We start from the raw sequence: 17,195 nt of genomic DNA, 5'->3' as shown, positions 1-17,195 counted from the left end.
GAACAGCCGCCTAAGTTTGCCCATAGCCTGTACAGAGAGATACCATAAAACTATGGCACATAGGGATTCCCCTGTACTAAGCACAATTCAGCAGGAACAGCCCCTAAGTTTGCTCATAGCCTGTACAGAGAGATACCATAAAACTATGGCACATAGGGATTCCCCTGTACTAAGCACAATTCAGCAGGAACAGCTCCCTAAGTTTGCTCATAGCCTGTACAGAGAGATACCATAAAACTATGGCACATAGGGATTCCCCTGTACTAAGCACAATTCAGCAGGAACAGCCCCCTAAGTTTGCCCATAGCCTGTACAGAGAGATACCATAAAACTATGGCACATAGGGATTCCCCTGTACTAAGCACAATTCAGCAGGAACAGCCCCCTAAGTTTGCCCATAGCCTGTACAGAGAGATACCATAAAACTATGGCACATAGGGATTCCCCTGTACTAAGCACAATTCAGCAGGAACAGCCCCCTAAGTTTGCCCATAGCCTGTACAGAGAGATACCATAAAACTATGGCACATAGGGATTCCCCTGTACTAAGCACAATTCAGCAGGAACAGCCCCCTAAGTTTGCCCATAGCCTGTACAGAGAGATACCATAAAACTATGGCACATAGGGATTCCCCTGTACTAAGCACAATTCAGCAGGAACAGCCCCCTAAGTTTGCCCATAGCCTGTACAGAGAGATACCATAAAACTATGGCACATAGGGATTCCCCTGTACTAAGCACAATTCAGCAGGAACAGCCCCCTAAGTTTGCTCATAGCCTGTACAGAGAGATACCATAAAACTATGGCACATAGGGATTCCCCTGTACTAAGCACAATTCAGCAGGATAATTTCAGTATTGTTTTCAAAATAACTCATTGGTCAGTTTATTAACCTAAATGAACCAGTTGTACCAGGGGAAGGAGAGGAAGCAGTATATTGGGTACAGGGGCAGCACATTCTGCTATTTGTATAATTACCTTTGTGAACTCGGAACTCCCTGCCATGAGCGATGATTTCATAGCCCCGCCCCCTGCTGTCGGGCTGGAAACTATAAGTTAGTTGTCTCAGACCAAACAAATACAAACAAAACTTTTCTCCTCATATAAAAATACAACATTAAATGAGCTGCAAATGACAAAATGATCTACCCTTTGGATTTGGAGTGTTTAATAGAAGTGAATGTGGGAACAGTGAAAAGGTAAAGAACCTAAAGTCTTATGAGAAGTTATTGTAACTGAGATGTCACTTACTGTCCAAATGTGTCCCCCTATACTTGGGCTCCCATGTCATCTGCCTCAATACTGATAAAAATAAACCCTTTAGAGTGCTATAAAAATGATTTCCTTTCCTATGGAGCAGTTGGCATTTTTAGGTTGTGTCTTCCACCTCATGGTGAATATTGGTACTGCAGCTCCTGAATTTGTATCTACTGACTGTCACTCTTACAGCTCTTCTTATGCGCAATCATTTCTGTTGCTTATATACAAACATTGGGGTAACAGTCACCCTGCTATAGTTCCAGGGGTACCCAGGGCACAAATAAGCACTCACCCCAAATCCCCCCCTAACTGGCCTTCAGGCTGGGCCCCCTTAGCCCATAACAAGGTTACAGATATATAGAAACATTGGGGTAACAGTCACCCTGCTATAGTTCCAGGGGTACCCAGGGCACAAATAAGCACTCACCCCAAAATCCCCCCTAACTGGCCTTCAGGCTGGGCCCCCTTAGCCCATAACAAGATTACAGATATATAGAAACATTGGGGTAACAGTCACCCTGCTATAGTTCCAGGGGTACCCAGGGCACAAATAAGCACTCACCCCAAATCCCCCCCTAACTGGCCTTCAGGCTGGGCCCCCTTAGCCCATAACAAGGTTACAGATATATAGAAACATTGGGGTAACAGTCACCCCGCTATAGTTCCAGGGGTACCCAGGGCACAAATAAGCACTCACCCCAAATCTCCCCCTAACTGGCCTTCAGGCTGGGCCCCCTTAGCCCATAACAAGGTTACAGATATATAGAAACATTGGGGTAACAGTCACCCCGCTATAGTTCCAGGGGTACCCAGGGCACAAATAAGCACTCACCCCAAATCCCCCCTAACTGGCCTTCAGGCTGGGCCCCCTTAGCCCATAACAAGGTTACAGATATATAGAAACATTGGGGTAACAGTCACCCAGATATTACTAAGGCACAATACACCCACAGGCTGGGCCCCTTACTCACTGTTTTGGGCTGCAGAAGAGTCTGGGGATCTGTAACTGGACGTTAGATGTTCCCTAGAGAAAGTACAAGGGAAGCTATTAATATAAAACATTTGCACAAACATTGGCCTGGGCATTTTGCAATATAATTTCTGGGGACTTTCTAAAGCTCTGTGTCTGTACCTCAAGATTAATGAACAATTTCAGAAAAGACAATTTAAAGTGAGCATGTCTGCCTCACATTGCCTTGGAATATTTCATTTATTAGATAAAATAAAGTTAAAAGGCCACCTATCTATTATTGTGAGACATGAGGATTTAGTATACTATAAAATTCAACTCTATTGGCTTAGGTAACCATCAGAGAGGTGGCTGTTTTTTAATGCTAGATAAGGAAGAGGCATCTAATAGATGGATTTCCCTAGTCATTATTAGAATCTACCAAGGTTCTCATTTCCAATAAATTAGGATTCGGATATAAAGCTCCTCAGTGGTCCTTAGGGGGCCAATGAAAGATGTTTCAGGTCTGTGAACCATTATCTTCATGCCCAATTGAAGTAATTAGGAACAAGGAATCGTCAGCTCCCCTTGTCCTGCTGTTTCCTTTTAAAAGCCATAAAGTCTATGTTTGGCCTTTTCTAACAGGAGCAAATTTGATGAAAACTGTGTTGGGCCTATTTGCCAGGCTTCTATGGTTCTGAAGGATAGCAACCCTGTACTGTTTCCTCTTACAGACTGAGAAATATCTTCCTTTGGGAAGTTTCAAATGAAGACTTTTCCCTATTTATGATTGGGCCCATCTTTGTGAAAACTCCTAGACTATTGGTTATTCCAAAGGGAAGTCACACTGTATGATGCTGGATGGAAATTCTTCAATAAGTCCAAAGTCACCATTTTTATCCCCCAGTAGGAGAACATCTATGACTTATTGGACTGTTTTTATTATGAAGGGTTTTTTGTTGTTGGAATTGGGTTAATAATCTTATGACTGTCCTCATCTCTACAGGGGCAGGAACAATAAAGACTAGAGAAATTGCCCTAATTGCAAAAAGTTCTTCTTTCTTGAGTTGGGTTTGTTATTGCCAGAGACAGAGGGGTATAAGAGGCAAATTCCATTAAGGACTCCTAATGTGATGGTTTGTAGGACCTTAGGTGTTTGGTGATCTTTCTGCTTTTGGCACAAACGTTCCTCAGTCTGCGGCCAACTACACTGCCATCATAAAGGGAAGGCTCTTTTAGCCTCTCAACTCTTTGCCTCTACATTAGGGATGCACCGAACCCACTTTTTTGGGTTCGGCCAAACCCCCGAATCCACCCTGATGGATTCTGCCAAATACCGAACTGAATCCGAATCCTAATTAGCATATGCTAATTAGGATTGGAAAGGGTTAATAGTCGCCACGTGCTGCAAAATCCCCCCCCCCTAAAATTTAACCCTTTCCGAATGCTAATTAGCATGTGCTAATTTATGCTAATTAGGATGCAGACTCAGTTCGGCCAAGAATGTAGATTGGGCTGAAACCGAATCCATCAAAAAAAGGCTGGATTCGGCCCGAATCCTGAACCAAATCCAGGATTTGGTGCATCTCTACTCATTTATCTCTCAAACCCAACCTGCAACCCTTGGCCCCTTCTAAAGGCCTACCTATATGGAGAAATACACAATGGAGCATCTACAGTTGTCTCATTTCTAACGTCAATCAGGTACAATCAGGATTTCAAATGTTGTCCTCAGTGGTGTGTTCCTGGGTCTCCTACAACAGAATGTCCTTTCATTGAGTTGAAACTGTTCCTGTAGGTCAGCAGGAATCTGGCAGTGAATTGATTTCTTTAACGTTACATATGGAGGATACAGGAACATCAAGGTCTCTTGGGATGGACTTGTAGCCTTGGGATTGTCCATGCTTTCCTACAACTTTCTGTCTTAGCTCCTCAGTTCTGCCTTTATTTCTTGTGGTGACCCAAGACAATCCAAACTGGTCCTGTCCTGTCCATTTTAGGGTATTTTTGTGGAATAAGATATTAGGGATATTAGGGAGTTCTGCCCAATAGGCTACCACAGCTCCAGTTGGAGGAGCTTTCAACTCTATTGGCTTAGGTAACCAATCGGCCGAAACTGAATCCATCAAAAAAAGGCTGGATTCGGCCCGAATCCTGAACCGAATCCAGGATTCGGTGCATCCCTACTCATTTGTCTCACAAACCCAACCTGCAACCCCTGGCCCCCTCCAAAGGCCTACCTATATGGAGAGATAAACAATGGAAGATCTACATTTGTCTAATTTGTAAGATCAGTTCCCCTATGTTATTAGCAGACAATAGTCCCCGCCCCGCCGGGCCCTGCAAGCCATCTACGTGTTACACAACGTGTGTAGAACAAATGTATTTTTGTTGCCGCTGTGTTTGGTGTCCAAACTTGTGACACTGATTATGAGTCTGGGGAACAGATTAGACTGTTTGGTACTGACCTGGATAATCCGAAAAGGACATTATTAATAAGCGTCTAACAATCGCTGCCTGCCACCGCCTCTGCTTATAATGGCATTCTTAAAATTCAATATCTGGAGCGAAAGCAGAGAATTTATTGTGCCGCCTTGTGTCTAAGCTAAGAATAGGATTTTGATGGGACAAAAACATTTAAAAAGTTCCCACAGCCTAATGCATTGAGGGGGGAGCTGATTTTCCGTCGAACACCCATGTGTTAGAGTTGTACCTGCGGGAACTGGGCAAGTGCAGGGAGATGTTGTTCAACTACAATTTACACACTAGGAGATATTGCTTATGGGGGATATATAACCCCCCATAGTAATGATCTGGATTCAGCAGCTCAGAGCAGTCTATACGAACCAGTATTTTCGTGGCCAAAAATACTGACACTTCTTTCTTTGTCATATAAATATTGCACCAGTTTTGCCAGAATTAAGTTTAAAGTTGACAAAACCAGGTTTCTGAAATTCCTTCTTTCACTGTTTACAGAACTGTGTTATTCCACTCAGAATGTATCATATCTGGTCTGGTCTGGCCAGGTGACACAATGATTGACACCCTAGAATATTCACCAGCACCACCTACCGACAGTTTGGGCATTTTTTTGGGGTGGGGGAACTGCTCTAGTTCCCCCAAATATGAAGGATGCCTTCCCCAATGGCAAGTTTAACTCTGTCCACAAGCGTCCATTTTAGATTTGGATTTGGCCACTTCAGAGCAGTGTAGCATTTTGCTTTTAACCATCCCTGGGGGCTCTATGAAGTATGGTTTGGGTCACTGTCCTGTCGGAAGACCCAATCCAGAGACTCAAGGCACCCAGTCCCAAGGGGCAGCAAAGCAGCCCTATAACATCAGTGAACCATCTCCATGTTAGATTGTAGGGATGGGGTGCATTTCTATGAAGGTTTATACTTTTACCATAAACAAAAAGATGTAGGGTTCTACCAAATAAGCTCTAACTTGTCTTATCTGCCCATAGGATGTACTCCCTGAAGGAGTTTGGCTTGTTGGGTGCAATCAGGATTTATATGTTGTCCACAGTGGTGTGTTCCTGGGTCTCCTACAACAGAATGTCCTTTCATTGAGTTGAAACTGTATTGTGTTCCTGTAGGTCAGCAGGAATCTGTCTGGCAGTGAATCGATTTCTTTAACATTACATATGGAGGATACAGGAACATCAAGGTCTCTTGGGATGGACTTGTAGCCTTGGGATTGTCCATGCTTTCCTGCAACTTTCTGTCTTAGCTCGTCAGACAGTTCTCTGCCTATATTTGTTGTGGTGACCCAGAATCCAAACTGGTCCTGTCCATTTTAGGGTTTCTGTGAGGAATAAGATATTAGGGATGCACCAAATCCAGGATTCAGTCAAGATTCTCCCGCATCCAAGTGCCTGGCCAAATCAAATCCGAATTTTTAAACTTTTGGTCAAGTGAACATGGAAGTAAATCATTTTTAAGAGCGCTTCACGTGTGTTTATACTTAACCCTTCCGTAGTCTAATGTGCATATGCAATTTCAGACAAATCTTTTACAGAGGATTCAGGGTTTGGCCAAACCCAAAAATAGTGGATTCGGTGCATCTGTATAAGACAGGGGTCCCCAACCTTTCTTACTCGGGAGCCACAGTCAAATGTAAAAAGACTTGGGGAGCAACACAAGCACCATAAAAGTTCATGGAGGAGCCAAATAAGGGCTGTGATTGGCTATTAGGCGGCCTCTATGCACCCTATCAGCTTACAGGGGCTTTATTTGGTAGGAAATCTTGTTTTTATTCAACCAAAACTTGCCCCCAAGTCAGGAATTCAAAAATAACTCCCTGGTTTGGGGGCACTGAGAGCAACACCCAAGGGGTTGGGGAGCAACATGTTGCCCCTGAGCCACTGGTTGGAGATCACTGATATAAGATATGGTTCTTTCCTAATTTTGTTGTTGTTGTTCCACCCACAATGCCAGAAATACATATGACAATACAAGCATTATTATTTTTAATACATTTCTTGCAAAACTGCTGCATTATTTGGAAAAAGACAACTTTAGCCATTAAAGTTTTTCCCAGTTTCCATAAATCAGCCCTAAAGGTCCCCATACACGGGCCAATCTGCTTGCTTGGCGATGTCACCAAGTGAGCGGATCTTCTCCTGATATCCCCACCTACGAGTGGGCGATATCGGGAGAATCCAGGCTAATTCAGTCGTTTGGCCCTGGAGCCAAATTATCAAATTATAACGACGGGTATAGGCAAAGTCGGTCCGGGGACGGCATCAACGAGCCAATGTGGCCCCTGATCCGACTAGATTTTCTAACCTGCCGATCGAGATCTAGCCGATTTCAGGCCAGATATCGGTCGGGCAGGCCCGTCGGTAGTGCCCATACACGGGCTGATTAGCTGCTGAATCTGTCTAAGGGACCCATATCGGCAGCTAGAATCGGCCCGTGTATGGGGACCTTCAGTCTCTATGATGACAAGGTTGGATTACATTTCCATATATTTTTTGTGAAGTTCTTCCTCGTGCCACCAAATGCCTTTATACGCCCCATACATTAATGTTATTATTCTCAGAAACTAACCTTTGTTCAACTCATGGGGCCACGCCGCCTCGGCTGTTTTTTTTTTTCCCATTTGCCTTCCAGAGTAATGGACCTGCCATTGTGACATCCTTCATTCTTTAATGTACATCCGGCAACAACTTCCAGCCTTTGAAAGCTGAGGAAATAGTATCGCAATGTTAATATTCGTCTAATCAACCATCCCTTTAAAGTGCTGCCATTTCTGGAAGTGAAAGAATGAACCCTGGATGCCGACAGCGTTCCCTTAACCATTTCCCAGTGAGTGGCGAGTGATCTCTGATGATCTCAGATAAGGAAATGATGTATGGAACTACAGTTGGTTCCAATACGGTGGAATCATATGGTTTCCATCCCGGGGGTATGCCAGAAATCCACAACAAAGCACAAAGGGCTTCTGTTGCATAAGAAAGCACAGGAATTTATTCATCTTTGGATTTCCTTTTTGTTATTTATGAATTTATTTCAAACTAGAAAATAGATTTTTTTCATTCTAACGAAACAAAATAATCACATTTTTTTTAAATATTCCCTGATCTCTCGATTTAGAAAGCAATCATCCGTAAACAATCGTAACACGTGACTAATGTAAGACTCTTCCGTTTTGGGCATCGGTACACACTGAACCCATTAAAATATTTCCAACACTTTTTTTTTTTTTTGGAAAGTCAAAGACTAAAACGCAGCACAAAAAAAGTGTTTGTCAAAGAAATCAAGATTTAATGATTTGATTAATGAAGTGATGGAATAATTTGTTCAGCCTGCGCAGCAGTTCAATTAATGGGTTCCCTTTTTTTTTTTTCCTCTTTAATAAGTTGAGTAAATCCAGTGCAGTTTGGACCAGACCGGGAAGTGCACTAAGTCTGCTGAGGGTTTCAGGAGCAAGTCGCTATAACTGAAAGTTCTACAGGAGCTGAAATGGGCTGGATATTGCACTGTGTTTGGATGTGGGTCCTGCTCACCGTTCCATTCCCAAGTCACGCCATGCCTCCCATGAGATATTCTCACGCAGGAATCTGTCCTAACGACATGAACCCAAACCTATGGGTGGATGCACAGAGCACTTGCAGGAGGGAATGCGAAGATGACCAGGTAAGCAAAGATATTAAATAAATCTGATCTACAGGTATCCGACCCCTTATACGGAAACACATTAGTCGGAAAGTTATCTCCCATAAAATAATTCACATTTTTAAAAATGATTTCCTTTTTCTCTGTAATAATAAAACAGTACCTGTACTTGATCCCAACTAAGATATAATTACCCCTTATTGGGGCAGAACAGCCCTATTGGGTTTATTTCATGGTTAAATGATTCCCTTTTCTCTGTAATAATAAAACAGTACCTGTACTTGATCCCAACTAAGATATAATTACCCCTTATTGGGGCAGAACAGCCCTATTGGGTTTATTTAATGGTTAAATGATTCCCTTTTCTCTGTAATAATAAAACAGTACCTGTACTTGATCCCAACTAAGATATAATTATCCCTTATTGGGGGCAGAACAGCCCTATTGGGTTTATTTAATGGTTAAATGATTCCCTTTTCTCTGTAATAATAAAACAGTACCTGTACTTGATCCCAACTAAGATATAATTACCCCTTATTGGGGCAGAACAGCCCTATTGGGTTTATTTAATGGTTAAATGATTCCCTTTTCTCTGTAATAATAAAACAGTACCTGTACTTGATCCCAACTAAGATATAATTACCCCTTATTGGGGCAGAACAGCCCTATTGGGTTTATTTAATGGTTAAATGATTCCCTTTTCTCTGTAATAATAAAACAGTACCTGTACTTGATCCCAACTAAGATATAATTACCCCTTATTGGGGGCAGAACAGCCCTATTGGGTTTAATTACTGTTTAATAATAATTTTTAAAAACCCCAGGTCCTGAGCATTATGGATAATGGGTAACACGATGACTATAGGATGGCCGGCTCGTACCAACCTTGCAAAACTCTAGAAATGGGTTTACTGTTTCCTCTTCTTTTCTTTTTGTATGAAAGTTTGAATCATAGATTTCAACTGAGAAAAACAAAAATGTTAATAAATAATGTATATCTGAACAACTGATATTTTGTTAACTATTGCATACACCATAAATAATATATTATCAATAATAACTGTATACAATAATACAATATCATTTTTATAATATCATTTATAATATGAAATTGTTTGAATGGGTGTATAATGTTGGAGACAGGTTATTTTCTCTTTCATTATTTAATATTATAATTATTTTTGAATTTAAGTTTGAATAATAGACGTAAATTTAGATTGAGATCTGACAAACAAATACTAAGGAAATGAAGCATAACCAAACAACTGATGTACTTTATTGTATACAATGTATACAACACGTTTACTATTCCCTATATATATAAAATGAAGATGGCCTTGTATGTTTTTCCTGGGGCTGGAAGGCAGATGACATTGTGTAAAATGGAATTTCTATCATGCAAGCTTTCCCCTTAGTCTGTATTGCACATCAGCCCAGTAAACATTCAAGTACATACACATATATGTAGCCAATACTATATAGCTGACAAAAGATTATGGAAAGTTGCCTTTGTTGATGGTGTATATTGCAATTTCTGTTGAAGTTGGTATTGTGTTTATTACTTGTGCTGGTCCAAACAAACAGAACAATAGTAAGGTGCTTTATACATGAATGGCCACTTGTCTGTTATCTGTTCTGTTGGACCATGGGCCAATCAGATGGATACCTGTCATTGAAGCACCCATATTTAATAGACATTTTGTTGTGGTGATATATCTGCCTTCATAGAAAGGACCTTCTTCTCAACTAAAAGTGGCCGTCATTGGTCCTTTAGACTGATTCAGCAGCTTATCTGCCCGTGTATGGGCAAAAACCTGGTCTGAAATCGTCCAGATCTCGATTGGGTAGGTTTGATTTTTGTGGACCACGTCAGCTCATTGATGCAGACCCTGAATCGACTGCACCTATACCCTTTCTAATTCGTTCGTTTGGCCAAATGACCGAATTAGTCCAATATTGCTCACCCGTAGGTGGGGATGTCAGGAAAAGATCTGCCCACTTGGCAACCTCACCAAGCGAGTGGATCTTACCTTTAGACTAAGCTGAATACAGGTGGAAAGATCCCCCCATTCAGTCCAACATTCAAACCAGCCAGTATAGATAGAGGATTGCCAACAAGTATATTCTGTAGGAAAGTCGTGCATCCAATAGGCTTATAATCATATGTACCATCTGTTGTATATATTTACTAATTTAGACCCAAACACTCGGGCGCCTGTGTGCACCCAACTTTGGAAATATTTAACAACAGACTTCCTAGACAAACGTTCCCTGTAAACAACCAGAACAAAATCAAAAACATCATTAGAATCCATCAAAAGAGACTTAAAAATACATCAAAAAAGACTTAAAATTAATGCAAAACAAAGAGTGCAACACTATAAAAACATGGGCCTTATGGGTTCAAATAGTCAAGAAACAGCATTATTGTTATTCAGTCTTTCAAAAAAATTGTCTACAGGACTGTAGAAACTAAGATGGATTTGGTTGGCTGATGACTGATGTGCGTCCTGATGAATTCAATGATACAACCTGATCTTTTTGTGGTAATGTTTCTCTAGCCCGGGGGTCACTTAATAAATGGTTTATTTTTACTTGTCAGGAATGTGAAACTTATGAAAAATGCTGCCCAAACGTCTGTGGGTCAAAGAGCTGCGTGGCTGCACGTTACATGGACGTCAAAGGCAAGAAAGGGCCGATTGGCATGCCAAAGGGGGCCACGTGTGATCTCTTCATGTGTACGCAGCAAGGCTCCGAGTGTGACATCTGGGACGGGCAGCCGATCTGTAAATGCAAAGACAGATGCGAGAAAGAGCCAAGCTTTACCTGTGCGTCGGACGGGCTTACGTATTACAATAGGTGCTTCATGGATGCCGAGGCTTGCACAAAGGGAATCACCCTGACTGTAGTCACCTGCAAATACCATCTGTCTTGGCCCAATACTAGCCCAGCGCCTTTCCAAACCACCTCAAACCCAACCATAGCTTCTCTGGAAACTGCTTTCAAAAACGGTATCCCACCCACCTTGGTGAACAACCCTGTCGAGAAGGTGGTCGACGTAGGGGATACAGTGAGCTTCCATTGCGACGTCACTGGCAAACCTACACCAGAGATTACCTGGGAGAAACAGGTGGATGGAAAGGAAAATGTTATAATGCGCCCTAACCACGTTGTGGCAAACATAGTAGTGACCAACATCGCCCAGCTGGTAATATATAACACCCAGCTGCAAGATGCAGGGATATATACATGTACCGCCAGGAATGCAGGAGGGATTATCAAGGTCAACTTTCCCTTATCTGTAAACAAGCTGCCAGCCAAAGAAAAGTCCACCAACAAGACATTTTTTCCAACAGACGAGTGCCTGAAACCTCCCGACAGTGACGACTGCGGGGAAGAGCAGACTCGGTGGTATTTCGATGCCAAGAAAAACAATTGCTTTATATTTATATACGGCAACTGCAACAGCAATTACAACCACTTTGACACGTACGAGTCGTGCATGCTGACCTGCATGAATGGGCCGGTCAATGTTTGTAATTTCCCCGCTCTCCAAGGTATGTGTAAAGCCTACAAGCCCAGATGGGCCTACAACAAACAGCTGAAACAGTGCCAGTCCTTTATTTACGGCGGATGTGGAGGGAACGACAACAATTTTGAAACGAAAGAGACCTGCGAAGACATGTGCCCCTTCCCTAAAAACCAGAAGTGTAAGATCTGCAAACCCCGACAGAAGCTGGTGACGAGCTTCTGTAAAAGTGACTTCACCATCCTCGGGCGCATCACGGAACTGACCGAGGAATTCGATTCTGGGCACGCTCTTGTCTCCGTCGAGGAGGTTTTAAAAGACGAGAAAATGGGACTGAAGTTTCTGGGCAAAGAACCGCTTGAAATCACTCTTCTTAACATAGATTGGAGCTGCCCATGTCCCAATGTGACTCTGGTCAACAGCCAGCTGATCATTATGGGCGACGTGCACAACGGAATGGCCACGTTGCAGCCTCACAGTTTCGTGGGCACATCGAGTGCCCGGCGCATAAGAAAGCTGCGCGAAGTCATTTACAACAAAACTTGTGACCTTCTCAAGGAGATTTTAGGACAGCCGTAACATTTGTCATTGCTTTGTGTTAGTCCATTTACCTACCTAAACCTGATGAAGTCAATTGTATTGTTCTTACGTTACCAAGATTTTCGTATATAGGCAGCAAAAAACTGAAATGAAAAATTGTAAACTGGGGGTATGTTTGAGTGTGGGCCTCCGACAGCTCCCAGACTTGCAGCAATCAGAGAGCACTGATAGGCTGGAGTTTCATACATTTCTACTCCAACCTATTATTGTGCTTCTCCCTTAGCCCAGAGTCAAGAAAGAACCTGCGGCAGTGGCAGTAGTGTACTATGAGAGGACCAGAAGCCCATATACATTCGTAACCCTTAAGACAGTGATCCCCAACCAGTGGCTCGGGGGAAACATGTTGCTCCCCAACCCCTTGGGTGTTGCTCTCAGTGCCCCCAAACCAGGTAGTTATTTTTGAATTCCTGACTTGGGGGCAAGTTTTGGTTGAATAAAAACAAGATTTCCTGCCAAATAAAGCCCCTGTAAGCTGATAGGGTGCATAGAGGCCCCTAATAGCCAATCACAGCCCTTATTTGGCTCCTCCATGAACTTTTATGATGCCAGTGTTGTTCTCCAGGTATTTTTACATTTGACTGAGGCTCACGAGTAAGAAAGATTGGGGATCCCTGCCTTAAGATATGGTGTCCTATCCATATTACTCTCAGGCAGTTCACCTAATTTATACAGTTAATTGTAGAGATTGTGCAAACTGGTCAATGATCCAATTGCAGGTAAGTTTTGCTACATCGGAGGCACTAGAATGCAATGAAATTGCCCCCATTCCTATTGATTATTCAGGACCAACTGTATATAAATCATTTGCCCAAAACATCTGATGATTAATTAGCAGTCATTATAACTGGGTTTCAGTGCTGAAAGCTATTATCAGGGGTGGGTATTTCTTACTTCTGTACCAAGAGAGGGTACAGTAACTTGCATTAACTCAATACAGAATCATTAGTGCAGGTTTGTCTTCCAGAATTTGTTGATCTGAGGTTTGCGTATCAGTCTTGGGCAGGTTTACGGTAACCAACAGCAATTAGCTGCTAGTTTATTGTAGTTAGAATCGAGAGGAATCATTGCTAATTGACAATGATCACTAAACTGTAGACAATGTTTATTGAAAACTTTCTCAAATAGTCTTTTTTTTCCCTTACAGATTTGAGTTAGGTTGAGGACCAACCAGCTTTTCTCTTTTCTAGCTGATACACACTCATGCTGTGAGTCGCTGACACATTTCACCTGCTCTTATTGGCTGATTCCAGGAGGAAGTAGATAATAACAAGTTAGGCTGAAGAAGCAATCTTGTAAACTGTTTATATCTTAAAAGTAAAAGATTGGTGACCGTTCCTCCTAATGAACGTAGGCATCTTATTGGTTGCCCATGTAATTGCTTTACTCACTTTGTAGCTTAACTCGACTGTTCCGTGTTGTTCATCATCAGGTTGCACTTCTGTCTGTCTTGTAGGTCAGAATAAAAAAGTGACCTGATTATGTATTACAGATTGAACATGTTTAGTGGGCAGAGACATGTTCTATATTTACCTCTACATCTCTCTACATCTATCATCTACCTATCCCTCTCACTCCTATCTGTCATGTCTTTGTCTGTCTTTAACTATCCTTCTACCTGTATCTATTCATTTATAATTTCTCTATCCATCCATCTATCTGTCTGTCTGTATTTTCCCATCCTGGTAAGTTGATTGATACCAATGTGTTAGCATACTTGTGTACTATTTATTGAAATAACTAATCTATTGACCTGCTATGTGTATGTCTTTGTGTCTATGTATTTCTATATTTTCTATTTAGGGTTCAGTACAAATATATATAATCTTGCTATTGAGTGTTTATATGTGTTGATGACTATATAATATTATGTGGGATCCAGAGAACCTCTTCTGGCCTTTTTTCTTTAATTCCATTTGCTGATAGTGTCTTGACTTGACTGCATTCCGTAGCTCAGCATTTTCACTTAAGTGATCTGTTTTTAGGCACACAATCAGCTTGAAAAGATAATAAACCTTGATTTTAACAATAATTGAGCACGTTTGTTATTATTGTAGTCCTATAGATGTATGATATTCATTTTTGGGAGGCTGATTCTTGGGAGGTTTGGAGAAGCGGATACCACCGTAGGCTCGACTTTCTGCTATGTTCCCTACCAGACATCACCAAACGAACAAGGAGACCTTCTACCAGGTGTTTACGTTAGCACCTAATGGAAACACTGATGCAGGGCATTCTTCATGCAAAAGGGGGGGGGGCTTTCTGTTTCACCACTCTTACCATAGCTGCTTAACGTGGGGCTCTTGCAAAAAAGCAGATCTTCTGCACACCTTGAATTAGGAGGAAATTTCTTTCTTTGAAAGATCTGTAGGTCTATAACCAGCTCTTGGTATTTGTTCCATAGCTAAATATCTTTCTGTTGGACAAGCCCTTGGACATTGATCCCCAACCAGAAGCTAAAGCAACATGCTGCTCCCCAACCCCTTGGACGTTGCTCCCAGTGAATTCCTGGTTAGGAGGCAAGCTTTGATTGCATAAAACCATGATTACTGCCAAACAGAGTCTCCTGTAGTCTTCCAGTCCATATAGGGGCTACCAAATAGCCAATCACAGCCCTTATTTGGCTCCCCCAGGAACATTTTTTATGCTTGTGTTGCTCCCCAACTCTTTTTTACATTTGAATGCGGCTCTCAAGTAAAAAAGGTTGGGGACCCCTGCCCTTGGACATTAAGCCAATGACATTAAAATATATATATATATAAGAAAACTGGATATAATTTATTTTTGCAGGACTTTTTTCTTTTCTGGTAAATAAACATCCCATGTTTAGAGGCAGCAATAAAAACTTCTTCTCTTTTATCTTCCAATGGAGAGTTTCCGTTCCGAACACAAAATCTTATGTACAAAATAGTTTAGCCCTCTATCATTATAACAATCATAACAAAAAAATGTAAAAATATACAGTTTTGTTTTTCCAAACAGTATGTACAGTACAGATGTATAGAAAAAAATTCCCTTGAAATGATTTCGGTGATACGTGTGATAAAATTAGGCTAACCCGGCATCCTTTGCCATTCCGTAGAAAATTCCCTTCAGTGCTATGAGATTGGTCGGAGTATCGAATTCCGCGATTCTCCCTTTGTCTAGAACAAGAACCCTGCGAGAAAGGAAAAGACCAACAAGAGTTTGATATATTGATGTTAATTAAGCGTTTGCATTTTTAGTGACTCCTCCCAGTAGAGATAAGGTCTTTAAAGGGGTAGTTCACCTTTACATTGACTTTTAATGTGATGTAGATTTCAGTTATTTAGCTTTTTCTTTAGCAGCTGTGTATTTGGTATTTTAGCAGCTATCTAGTTGCTATGGTCATATTTAACCTAGCAACCAGGCAGTGGTTTAAACGAGTGATGGGAATGTGAATAGGAGAGGGGCTGCATAGAAAGATAAGTAATAAAAAGTAACAATAAAACTGTACAGGGTCGGACTGGGGGGTGCAGGGCCCACCGGGGCTACCGTCCCAGGGGCCCCGCACCCCCCTGCCGACGCGCACCCCTAACCCCGCCCCCCCTCGCCTGTCGTCCTCCCCCGAATGCGCTTATTTGAAATGCATCAGGGGAGGACATTGGAGGCCAGAGGAAGCAGCAATAGGGTCGGGTCTGGGCCACTGGGGCCCACCAGGTATTTTCCCGGTGTTCCGGCGGCCCAGTTCGACCCTGGAGCTATAGTTGTTGGCTGCCGGGCTCAGTGACCCCCATTTGAATGCTGGAAAGAGTCAGAAGAGAAAGGCAATTCAAAAACTATATAAAATAAATAATGAAGACCAATTGCAAAGTTGCTAGCAATAGGGTGTTCTATAGCAAACTAAAATTTAACTTTTAAAGGTTTGGCTCTGTGTGGGGTAATGAATTTTGCCTGCAGAAGGATGCAGGCCACTAAAGCCCCTCTAAGAAGAGCAAAGCAAGCCTTCCTACTTATCTGAGAAATAGCAAACCATATGTAGAACGTGTTAAGAAATGTCAAATTTTTCCTAAAAGTGATAATAAACTAGTAACCTGGTATAATCCATGATGGTGTTGAGGCGATGGGCGATAGTTAGCACCGTGCAGTCTTCAAACTGAGTCCTAATGGTCATTTGTATGAGATCGTCCGTTTCCAAGTCGATAGCGGCCGTGGCCTCATCTAGGATGAGAATTCTGGTTTTGCGCAGAAGGGCCCTTGCCAAACACACGAGTTGTCTCTGTCCGACACTGCAACAGAACAATGGAAGAGGATGTTATATATTATATATATTTCAACTTTATCACTTACAGAGACTGTTTCATAAGGACATTGGTCGAGCTAGAGGTGCAAATGGATATGCATTAATATTTAGTATAAAGGGCTGTAGTTCTACTGGGGCTGGACAAGGCAACTCATTGTTATGTCACAGAAGGTATCCTGTACCTACATAGTAACATAGTAAGTTAGGTTGAAAAAAGACGTACGTCCATCACGTTCAACCATAATGCCTATATATAACCTGCCTAACTACTAGTTGATCCAGAGGAAGGCAAAATATCCCATCTGAAGCCTCTCTAATTTGCCGCAGAGGGGAAAAAATTCCTTCCTGACTCACAGCTCTCACTGTAAAAAATCCTTTCCGAATATTTAAACGGAACCTCCCTTCTTCTAAACGGAGTGGGTGCCCTCGTGTCCGTTGGAAGGACCTACTGGTAAATAAAACATTAGAGAGGTTAT

General features: G+C 42.0%; 2 protein-coding genes across 3 annotated transcripts in view; one reads left to right on the top strand and one right to left on the bottom strand.

Annotated features, from left to right (window-relative positions):
• The first annotated feature begins 8,009 nt into the window (after positions 1 to 8,009).
• On the top strand, positions 8,010 to 12,833 carry wfikkn2 (WAP, follistatin/kazal, immunoglobulin, kunitz and netrin domain containing 2). The gene is made up of 2 exons (XM_018097885.2): positions 8,010 to 8,353; positions 10,935 to 12,833. The coding sequence occupies exons 1-2, from the start codon at positions 8,180 to 8,182 to the stop codon at positions 12,438 to 12,440; spliced, it is 1,680 nt and encodes a 559-aa protein (XP_017953374.2). The 5' UTR covers positions 8,010 to 8,179; the 3' UTR covers positions 12,441 to 12,833.
• Positions 12,834 to 15,213: 2,380 nt separating this feature from the next.
• The window catches only part of abcc3 (ATP binding cassette subfamily C member 3), a 48,493-nt gene continuing 46,511 nt past the window's right edge, over positions 15,214 to 17,195 (bottom strand). Inside the window, 2 exon segments of one of the 2 annotated variants that reach the window (NM_001113829.1) lie at positions 15,214 to 15,615; positions 16,511 to 16,705. In NM_001113829.1, coding sequence (NP_001107301.1) covers positions 15,507 to 15,615; positions 16,511 to 16,705 — 304 coding nt within the window. In that variant the 3' untranslated portion in view covers positions 15,214 to 15,506. 2 annotated transcript variants of the gene reach the window in all.

Source organism: Xenopus tropicalis, chromosome 10 (assembly GCF_000004195.4).
Source record: "Xenopus tropicalis strain Nigerian chromosome 10, UCB_Xtro_10.0, whole genome shotgun sequence".
Lineage (NCBI taxonomy): Eukaryota > Metazoa > Chordata > Amphibia > Anura > Pipidae > Xenopus > Xenopus tropicalis.
Note: the sequence above shows the minus strand (reverse complement) of the source record. Positions and strands in the feature narration are given on the sequence as shown.